This window comes from Cimex lectularius, unplaced genomic scaffold, assembly GCF_000648675.2.
Source record: "Cimex lectularius strain Harlan isolate CLEC.00 unplaced genomic scaffold, Clec_2.1 scaffold86, whole genome shotgun sequence".
NCBI classification, from domain to species: domain Eukaryota; kingdom Metazoa; phylum Arthropoda; class Insecta; order Hemiptera; family Cimicidae; genus Cimex; species Cimex lectularius.
In genome coordinates, this window is record NW_019392763.1 from 441,041 (window position 1) to 452,560 (window position 11,520).

At 33.9% G+C, this 11,520-nt stretch overlaps 1 protein-coding gene across 1 annotated transcript; it reads left to right on the forward strand.

The window, feature by feature from the left end:
- Positions 1-977: 977 nt before the first annotated feature.
- On the forward strand, positions 978-7,161 carry LOC106666709 (ATP-dependent DNA helicase PIF1). The gene is made up of 9 exons (XM_024227442.1): positions 978-1,641; positions 1,703-1,802; positions 5,465-5,599; positions 5,667-5,800; positions 5,860-6,095; positions 6,155-6,294; positions 6,354-6,539; positions 6,607-6,752; positions 6,811-7,161. Exons 1-9 carry the CDS (start codon positions 1,159-1,161, stop codon positions 7,072-7,074), a joined length of 1,824 nt encoding a protein of 607 aa, XP_024083210.1. The 5' UTR covers positions 978-1,158; the 3' UTR covers positions 7,075-7,161.
- Positions 7,162-11,520: the final 4,359 nt, after the last annotated feature.

Consider the following 11,520-nt stretch of genomic DNA (forward strand, 5'->3'; position numbering starts at 1 on the left):
GATTTAAAATTACTGTTTTTATTTCATTTTTATGTAAATTAGCAATTAACAAAATAAAAAAGCAATTAAAAGAATGTTAAGATTACATTATTTAATTACCATAATTACAATTAACAGTTTTTTTATTATTATAATATTTATTATTATTTTTACAATAAAATTAACTCTCTTCCTCTTTAACATAAATGGAGAGCTTTTGTTATCATCTGTTCCATTTCTTCTCAATCAATAATAGAATTTGTTATCAATGGATGTCAATTTTATTTCTTTATTTTCTTGCATAAAATTTCTGAATTTTAGGCCGAAATAATTAAAGAAAAGGATATACCGCTAAAAAGTGTATTAGGCGAAAAAGATTTTATAAAATCTGTCGTTTTGAATTGTTTCCAATCAAATTTAGTTGTATTTTTTAACAGATGTTAAATTTAACAGTTTTTGAAAGATTCTTAGTTTTTTTATTTACCTAAAATGCAAATTTCAAGACCTACTAGTAGATTTATGATGAAAACCGTAAAAATTAGGGCTGATTATTGTTATTGTATTTCGTTTTTATGTAAATTAGCGATTAACATAATTAAATTAATAGTTTTTTAACAGTTTTTTCTTATTATAATATTTATTATTATTTCTATAATAAAATTAACTCTCTCTAACATAAATGGAGAGCTTTTGTTTTTAACTGTTCCAATTGTTGTCACTCAATAATTGTATTCGTTGTCAATGGCAAATTTCAAGACCTGCGAGTAGATTTTTGATGAAAACCGTAAAAATTAGGGCTGATTATTGTTATTATATTCCATTTTTATGTAAATTAGCAATTAACATAATTACAATTAATCGTTTTTTTTAAACAGTTTTTCTTATTATTATTTCTATAATAAAATTAACTCTCTCTAACATAAATTGAGAGCTTTTGTTATTATCTGTTCCAATTGTTGTCAGTCAATAATTGTATTCGTTGTCAATGGAAGTCAATTTAGAAGGCATAGAATGAAAGTTGCGCGCTTGGGGAAACCGTTCGCCCCCTTCGCAGTTCTCGTTCGTTCGTTGACATGTCAAACATTTTAGTTCGTTGACTGTCATTAACTATTAAAAGTTCGTTTTTATTGTCAGTAAGGTAGTTGTTAATTATTATTTTTTGAATAAACGGTTTTGACCATGGCAAACAGTGCTACAGCTCTCAATTGCAGCTGTGCTTTAGAGCATTTGTCGAAAAACGGTACGGTCCTCAAAACGACCAAAATAAAAACGGTTTCGGTACACATAATGAGAAACGAGTTCAGGGACATTTTTATACAAGTCAACTCGAGGGATTTCAACCAGAAGTTCTTGCTCAACGGGGTCATAATACACAAGAAATTCGCCCACGAGGGAAAGACGACTTTTAAGTTCCCAGATCAGTGTATAAATCTTTTTATATCCAACGCCCCTCCCACGTTGCTCTCTTCTTTCCTCAAGACTCTATTCGTCAAGCTGAGCAGTTCGAAAAGCTCTCCGAAGGTCCCGATAAGAGACAGGCTACTATCCGTCAAACAACAGTCGACCGAAGAAATCAGCCCGATCAGTACTAAAGATATCAACAGGGTGCAGAATACAGACGTGACTCCAAAGAGGAAACGAAATCAAGAAGGATTGACAAAAGTGAAAAAATAATATTTTATATTATGTAAATTTGACAACTAATATTATTTATGATTTTCAGGAATCAAAACGAATATGCTTACAACCACTCACATCCCTGACTGAAGAACAAGAAAGAGTTCTTCAAGCAGTACTTCAAGGCAGCAATGTTTTCTTTACAGGTGTGATGTATGATTTTATTATTNACCATTTGAAAGAACGCTAAATTTGCTGTAAAATATTCTATTTGCAATAATCTGAATGACATAAAATGTTAGCCAATATCAGCTGGAGCATGTCAAAATTACAAAATTTAAAATTTTGATCATGATTGCACGTTCTACTGAGGTTACAAAAAAATACCTACAACTTGTCAAATTTTACCAAAACTGTTTCAACTAATATGCTTTATGTTGTTATACCCAGGTTTTTAAATAACGTTCTAGTAGGGTTGAATAACAATTGAATGTTTGAAAACGTGAGCTAAGGTAAATTTGAAGGGTGGGTAGAAATAAATCAATTAAAACTCGCTTTGTAAAATAAAAATGACACTTGTTTGACCGGTTGAATGAAAAATGGTGTACGGGATCGAAGTTTGACTGATGGCTAACATTTTGCCATTCAGATTATTGCAAATTTATCTTACAGCAAATTTAGCGTTCTTTCAAATGGTGTAATTCAATTTGTTGTAGCCTAAACATTTTGGAAGTTGTAAGCGTTTTTATGTGATAAGGTAGTAAAAGGTTGAAAAAACCTAAATTGACGAATATCTTCAAAATAGAGAACTTTCCGAAAATTTTCTCCTGGGCATTTTTTGCTCCAAACGAAGAGTAGAATCGATTCCCTGCGTTTCGTCAGAAGGAACTGGGACACCCTGTATATTAAAATTAACTCTCTCTAATATAAATGAAGAGTTTTTTTTATTATTTGTTCCATTTGTTCTCAATCAATAATTGTATTCAGTGCCAATGGATGTCAATTTTATTTTTTTATTGATTATTTAGAGATAGTGAGATGCAGTCTGGTGTGACGTAGGTTTAGAAAAACACTTTATTTATCGTTCCAACGTTTTGATCTTTATTGAGATCATCTTCAAAGCCTGGGATTTACAACATTGTTTAAATTATACAAATATATGTAAGACATGAATATGAATTTGTACAATGATGTACACAATATAGAATTTTTAGGTTTAATCAAAGTATTTGTATTCTCTCAATGTTTTTTTGTGTAGATGTGTCATTGTTGTTTGTCGTATTTAGTGTCCGTGAGATAATGTTTTTTGTTTATAGTTTGATTTTGAAGGAGGGGGAAGGAAGTAGGGATAGAAATCCATTTTTCTATGAGGAGTTGGTTTCTTTGTGGTGAAAGGAGCCGACAATGGGAAAAAACTGGTAACAGTTTGTCGTTTGGGTCTGGTTAGCCTTTCAGGATTATTATAGATTAGGGAAAGGAGAGACAAATTGTCGAAGAATTAGATTATGTTGTGGTTTAATTGGTTGTATTATATGTTATGTGTGTTATATGTTTGTTATTGATATTGAATTTGATTAATGATATTAGCATAGCTGCGACTGACTGTACATGTCTTTTCTGTAATTGATGCTGTGTTTATCTCTGTTGATGTAAACCATTTCTAAAAAGTTTATTTTGTTCTGTGTAATATTTTTATGTTGCTGGACAATTTATACAATCAATTTTGTAAATCACATCAGACTTATTTGTTATTGGTGTGGGATTGTTAATTTGGGGAAGAAGGGTGTGATTAGTTTTATAGTTTATGAAGGTTATTTTAAAGTTATCAGAAGAGAGAAATCTGTTTAATTTGTGTGATGGGCCGTGAACGAATGGAATAGATATGTATGTTGGTTTGCCTGTGTTTTATAGAATTGATGTTATTAGTGATAGATTGGTGTATATCATTGCATAAATTCAAATTCATACATTATGTTATTTGTGTAATTTAAACAATGTTTATAAATCCCAGGCCCTGAAGATGACCTCAATAAAGATCAAAATGCTGGCACAATAAAGAAAATGGGGCGTCGGTGGCCGCAACGGTTTAGACGTTGACATGGTGCTCATCACTGTAAGGTAAAGGTCCTGGGTTCAAATCCAGCGGCCCTGCATTCAAACCCGACATACTTACAAATGGGCTTTTTTTCAAAAACACTGGCACCCCGAGGGTTGATATGACCTCTGCTATTGTGAATCCTTGTAAAAAAAAATGTTTTCCTAAACCTACATTACACCAATACCATACTCTTTTTTTTTTTTAGCATAAAATTCTGCATTTTTGTTAAATGTGATTAAAGAATAGGGTATACTGCTAGAAAGTGTATTAAATGAAGAAGTTTTTATGATATTTGCCGAGATTTTAGTTGTTTCCAATGGGTTGGCAAATTTAGTTTTTTTTAGTTATTCAGAAATCGTGAGATGCGGTCTGGTGTGATGTAGGTTTCAGAAAAACATTTCTTTATCATACCAACGTTTCAATCTTTATTTAGATCATCTTCAGAGCTCAAAGTGTTTGTCTTCTTTGTAATTGTGCCATTCTTTCGTGTCGTGTTGCGAGTAAAGAAAATGTTTTTCTGAAACCTACATCACACCAGACCGCATCTCATGATTTCTGAATAATTATCGATTAACGGTCACTAATCACCACTCATTTTTTTACAGATTTTAAATTTAGTGTTTTTTAAAATAACAATTAAATTGAAAGTTCTAAAAGGGTACCTTCTTAAAGAAAATTTAAAAGCTCTTTTCAATGTTTTTCCCTCTAAAATTAATAGTTCAAGCCTTCGAATAGATTTACGATGAAATCTGTAAAAGGGTCATGTTCACCCGGTTAAGAATAGGTCATGTGAGGTTGACGCATGGACGCTTACTCGCTTACTTTCAGGCCAAAACCCGCATGTCTGGCATGTAGAGAAAGGCTGCTTGATAGCTATTGAAATGAATAGTATTAATGATTCCACTAATTGAAAAGTGTCATTCCTTGGTTGTTCCATATAGAAAGCATGTAGGAATGCCACCCAATTTGAGAATTGTGCTTGAGCACAGTAGCAAGTATTTGGGACCCCTGTACCAATTCTTGGAGGAAACAGGATTGTTCTATTACATATATTCTGAAACCTACATCACACCTGACCGCATCTCACGATTTCTAAATAAATAACTATTACATACAGTAGTGATAGTTGTGAATTCCTATTTGTATTGAGAATGAACGTATGACCTCATCGACAATATACAAATCTCATAGCATCATTTAATTGCATTATGATATATGATTAGCAATGAGGAATTTTTGATGTAAGGGTAACATCCTTTGATTATAATTATTTAATTTGTTATCTGTTTATTATTTCCAATTTTTATGCAAAGACGGTTGAGAAGAAGGGATTCGAACCTGAGACCTTTGGAGTCTCATGGGTTCGAATCACGCTCATGACACAAATTTTTCTTCAAAACCATCTTTGCATACAAATTGGAAATTTACTGCATCCACCTGCAGGCCTGACCATGCACCTTCAGTTTTGGAGAAATACATGAAATAAGAAATGATGAATAGGAAGAAAGTTTTACTCTTCAAAAACATGGCTGCAAATTCAAAGCACCCACCTTTTGGTCCTGACCTTGTTCCTTCAGACTACCATTTCTTTCTAGACCAGATTTTTTTTTTTTTTAATATAAACTGTTTAATGCAATTAGTGTTAACTAATGAGTACTACAGGTTGTATTTCCAGGACTGACAATATGAAATAAATTGAATTTTTACTCTTAAAACTCATTTTCTTAATATTTTACTGAATTTAATAATTTAACCTTCAATGTATTTAAGGCAGTGCTGGGACTGGAAAATCATTTTTACTCCATCATATTTTAAATTCGTTACAACCGGCAGTTACCATAGCCACTGCGAGTACTGGGTCTGCTGCATGCCTCATCGGTGGAACTACACTTCATTCATTTGCTGGTAAACTATTATTTTACACTGTTGTAAAGTTTTTTGAATTTTTTAATTTGATACAGTAATTTTTAAGGGATTGGAAGTGGTGAAGGGACATTAGAACGGTGCTTAAATTTAGCCAGTAGGCCGTTCATTCAACAAAATTGGCGCAAGTGCAAGCACCTAATTATAGATGAAATATCCATGATTGAAGCTGAACTATTCCAAGTACAACCTTGTTCACTTTTCTCTTAAAACATTGTTTAATATTGGATATTGCCTTTCAGAAAATTGAATGGGTAGCTAGACAAGTGAGAAACAACGACAAGCCGTTTGGCGGTATTCAGTTGATTATTTGTGGTGATTTTCTTCAATTACCTCCTGTTAGCAAGGAAAAAAATAAATTTTGCTTTATGAGCGATGCTTGGGAAACTTGTAGGTTTAAAACGTTCTATCTTAAGCAAGTCCACAGGCAAAGCGATCAAGAATTTATTTCTTTGTTGAATGACATGCGATTTGGGATGTAAGTTTGATTTTTTTAAATTTAGTTAATGCTTTCTAATTAATATTTTGTGTTTGTAGAGTGACTCAAGACACCGTTAAAAAACTTAAAGAAACTGAAACTCAATCAATTGAAAAGGAGGGAGTACTCGCGACCCGACTTTGCTGTCATACTAAAGAAGCAAATTTAATAAATGCTTCAAAATTAGAAAAACTCCCTGGTCAGTTTCTCATTTTCAGTTCACAAATGTGTAATTTTAATTATTTAATTTGTTTTCAGGTGCGTCTAAAATTTACGAAGCTACAGATAGTTCAGCACAAGCGACAAAGTTACTCGATGAGTGCACCCCTGTAGAAAAACGTTTCGTACTTAAAGAAGGATCGCAAGTCATGCTCCTTAAAAATATTTCAATTTCACAAGGTTTAGTCAACGGGGCTCGAGGTGTCATTGATTCATTTTCTAACGGTATTAATTTATAATAAATATCCTCAGAAAAATTAGAATTTTCAGTAATTAAAATGATTGTTTTTAGGTTTGCCTGTTGTAAAATTTTTAACCGGCGTTAAACATGTGGTTAAACAGGAAAAATGGAGCGTTAAAACAGCTAGCGGCGTTGTTCACGTGCGGCAACAGTTGCCTTTAAAATTAGCCTGGGCGTTCTCAATACATAAATCACAAGTGAGATTTTTTATTTTTTCCCCATAATAGCCAAGTATTATATCAATTTTTTTTCCAGGGCTTGACGTTAGATTGTGTAGAAATTTCTTTAGACAACACTTTCGAAGCTGGCCAGGCTTATGTAGCACTATCACGAGCAAAAAGTCTAAATTCGATACGAGTAATTGGATTTCAGTCTAATCAAGTATGGGCCAATCAGGACGTAATACAATTTTATAAAAGGCTGCTCTCGTACGAGCAAGAGTACATCAGATTAGGCACTGTCGATAAAAAAAATAAAACTGTCAAAAAAAAATCCATACCCCTTGTCACCGTAAGATGATAATAATAGATTGATAGTTCAATTTTTTTAAATTTTATATACAATTATTGTAGGAATTGTGTTAATTAAATGAAATTTTAATTCTGATTCTGTCAAAAATGTCATGAATTATTTTCCTTTGTCAATTTTTGACTGTTGTAAATTGTGTTAAATTTTATTCTAAAAACAACTGTAATATGTGCTCTCAAGTTTTCAAATTTAATTTAAATAATTCAAGAAGAGGAAATTTATAAATAGAATTTATTTTATTAATTGATTTGTTTTACAGTTTTATACTTTCATAATAAAATTAGCTGTAATGGCATAAATCAAAGAATATCAAGGGGATTTAACTTATTTAACTTCCTCCCACATAACTTATGTTTAAAACATTATGTCGCTCCCTGTAAAAGGTGCTTCTTGATTGTCACAGAGCAACTTTTCTCTATAAACGGGTTGTGGGATTTACAAGGCAAGTGTCCAGGTGTCAATCAGGTATGGCCTATCCTCAACAGGCACAATTCCTTCCTTGCGTTTCAGACCGTCAACATTGCTCAGTCATTCTTTCCAATAGATTTCCCTCATGATATAAAAAGAAAACGATAAATCTAATTAATAGAAGGAATCATGCTTATAAAGTTTTTAAAAGATTTCCTAGTGATACTAATCTAAATTTCTTATTACATTGCTTGTGATTATTCATGTTTTATTCAATCCACTGAGTATTCTATAGCAAGTAATTTGACATTTTTGGTCTTTTGTAAATGGCCGCAAACGACAGCATGGAAATCCTATTTTGATATGAGTGAAGATGGTTTTTACATTAAAAATGACTGTGAAATAGCCGATGCTTTTGCTAAATCCTTTGAGAGAAAAACTTGTCTTTAAAAAAGGAAATCCTTCGCTTATCAGCAATTACCGCCTTATTACAAAATTATCTTCAATCCCGAAACTTTTTGAATCGGTTATAACAGATTGTATATCAAATAATTTCTTAAGTCTGGTGGATGTTGCTCAGCATGGATTTGTTCCTGGTAATTGTAGGTCAACTTTTACAAACTTATTAATATTTAAGGAATTTATACTTAAAAATATTGAACATGGGTCCCAGGTTGCCACACAACTTCTTATAAAGTCTCAACAGACTACAAAGGAGAGGAAGAGCATCAGTTTCAATGAAAAGATGCTCCAAAACAAACGAAGGAACCGGATCAGGCGTTTTCTGTACAAGCCCAAAACATGAGCAATCAAACTCATTAGGGAAGTACACTTCAGTCTTTCAAGCGGAAATACATGCCATCAATGCTTGTGCCCTGGAAAATTTCAAAAGAGGTTAAACTGACAAAAAAATCCTCAAGATCAGATAGCCAAGCAGCCATTAAAGCATTAGCGTGTAAAAGAATCACAACAAAATTAGTCAGTGAATGCATCCAAAAACTCCAAAACCAGGGAAACACAACAACCTGATGATATTTTGGGTGCCAGGGCACAGGGGAATTTTGGTTAACGAGAAAGCAGACAGACTGGCCAGAGGAGGATCTGCAAGACCATACATAGGCCCCGAACCTATTCTTGGGATAACAAAAACAAATATAGAATCCTCCATCGCAGAATGGATCCAAACAATACAATAGGAGAAGTGGATAAACTCTAGCGGTGCTAGACATAGTAAACTTATGATGAAACAACCCTCACCGAGACTGGCAAAAGCACTGCTGCAACTGGAGTGAGCCAAACTCAGAGGAGTGGTAGGACTACTAACCGGTCACTGGCATCTGAGAAAACATCTACACAACATGGGTATATACAGCGATGATCCCATTTGCAGATTGCAATGAGGAGGAGGAAACAACCACCCATATCATATTCGAATGTGAAAGAACAGCTCAATGGAGATTTAACCTAAAGTACGGAAATAACTTAGGGAATCAAATTGCAGCAGTGACAGTCAATGACTTGATACTTCTAAGAAGAAGGATTGAGTCTATTGACTGAATTAAGTAACTAGGAAGGTACAATAAGCCAGAAGGCTGCAGTGCCTGGGGAGTGCAAACCCAGCTTCCTAGTATCCTTTTTCACCATACCCAGGTTGCCATATATAGGGTGTTCGGCTAGTCGTATAACAAACTTTGCCAGTAGATTCTACATTCAAAATGGAACCAAAAAGTTCTTAATAACTATGGCCCGAATCTCAACAGTTTCAGAATTCCCCCTTTTCTGATTTTTTAAGATTTGCTTCAAATAACTCCAAAACAAAAAGGTTTCGGACAAATCCGTTGATACTATTGAAAACTATGTTATATTTCTAATAAGATGTGATCAATACTAAACCTGTAAACGTTCTTGAAATAAGCGTTTTAGTAGCCAGGACATTGATTTTTTTTTAAGTTGAAAAAATTACTATATTTAAATTACTATTTCCAAACCTAGAGACCAACAAATTTCAGAAAACGTACTCCATTTAATATTCTTTTTAATGATGCAATTGCTTTTTAAAACCAAAAAACCATGAACGCTCAAGATGTTGAGATTTATAATAAGAATTTCATGTGATTTTAATGATATGTCTTTTTGAAAATATTTTTCTTTTGTAAGAAGCATATTAGAGTATGGCTGTGTTGGAGTCACTTTTATAGCTCCGAATTGGACAGATTGAACATGAACATTATAAATTTTTCTGATTTGTTTCTTATAAATTTAAGATACATAGGGATTCTCATACCTATGAAACAATTCTAAGGGCACTGATTGCACAGATTATTCACACCATTACACCACTAGAAGATTGGTGCGTGACTGTTTTTTGTATAAGTTGTTCCTACTTATTAACATTAATCCAGTTTAACGCTCCTGCTTTTCATTCAAGGTCTAAGGACCTATTTCATATGAAACATGGTTACACAAATTATGTTACAAATCAGCCGATGCTAAGAATACTAAGGCAAGCAAATAAATGTGAGAATATGTGGTGGTTAGTGACTGTTAATTGATAATTATTTAGAAATCATGAGATGCGGTCTGGTGTGATGTAGGTTTCAGAAAAACATTTTCTTTATCGTGCCAACGTTTCAACCTTTATTGAGATCATCTTCAGGGCCTGGGATTTACTAACATTGTTTACATTTAACAAATACATGTAGGATGTGGAAAAAATTGAATTTATACAATATGTAAATCCCAGGCCCTGAAGATGATCTCAATAAAGGTCGAAACGTTGTCACGATTGTTTTTCTGAAACCTGCATCACACCAGACCGTATCTCACGATTTCTAAATAATAAATGTGAGAATATTGATTTCTTTAATAAATCTGTCCGTAACCTAAGGAAAGATGTATTAAACTCTAGTCATTAATAGTGAAATTTGTTCCGTTTATAAAATGATTTTTAGTTATGTGTTTAGTATATAGTATGCTATGTATATAAAATATGTACGTTTTATTGTATTTGTTTAGTATATCTACCAGTGTATAGTATTTATCTGTTATTATATTGTTTTTTGGTCCCTGGGTCCCCCCTCCCCAGATTGTGCCATCCAGCCCAACATGATCAGGTACCCTACAAGTCCTGCTTTTACTCACCATATCTTTTGCAAAAGCACAAGAGGGTCCACCAAGAATCTGTGAAGAATAACAAAAATCTTACTTATGGAGGTAGTACAGGTGAGATAGGCAAAGCCAACTTTGTCGCGAATCACCCTGAGTGCTTGTCAAATTGCAAACAGTTAAGCCATGTACATGCAAGGCCACAGGAGCCTCCACTAAACCCTTGCCGGAGGGGCCGTGGTAGCTGAGTGGTTAAGGCATCAGACTCTCGGCTAGTAGATCTTGCGGTTGTGGGTTCTGACGCCTAAGGGGACCGGTGGCCGCAATTGAGAGAAATTGGCATGGCACTCATCAATGGAAGGAGCGGGATCAGATCTCAGCGACCCTGAATTTGGTCCCGACCCCCTTCAAAAATGAGTTTCTTCGATGGAAGAACACCGGCACACCGAGGGCTCAAATTCACACTTGTGTTGCGAGCCCCCAAAAATATGGAGCCAGGGATAAGGTACAATAAGCTGTACAGCTGCAGTGCTCAGGAGGGAACTCCTCCAGTTCTGGTATCCATTGTAAAAAAAAAAAAAAGTAGATGAGGTGAAAACCGGTGAACCCTGAACTGAGTTCTAAGAATGCAGCTCGGTAGAGGTGTGGCGGTGTACCATCCCGAGTCAGACCGACCCTCCCTAAGGCTTCGCCAAACTGAATGCCCAGGAGTCACATCTGAGTTAGAAGTCTCTCGTATACCTGGCTATGCTTGTTTTTCAGGATAACCAAAGGGTGGCTTGCTTGGCCACTAAATTGTTTAAAATAATGACCAAGTTGATACATTTCTGTACCAGGAAAGAAGAATAATTGTTAACAATATAAATATTTTTATTTAATTGAAATAACAGTAAAATAATTTAATTTAATATGTACAGGTGTAAA

Bases quoted from the DNA above. Each gene is read 5' to 3' on its own strand.
- LOC106666709 (XM_024227442.1), top strand. From the start codon at position 1,159: ATGGCAAACAGTGCTACAGCTCTCAATTGCAGCTGTGCTTTAGAGCAT. The intron at 5,600-5,666 runs GTAAACTATTAT...GTAATTTTTAAG, and splicing joins TACACTTCATTCATTTGCTG to GGATTGGAAGTGGTGAAGGG. The intron at 5,801-5,859 runs GTACAACCTTGT...ATTGCCTTTCAG, and splicing joins TTGAAGCTGAACTATTCCAA to AAAATTGAATGGGTAGCTAG.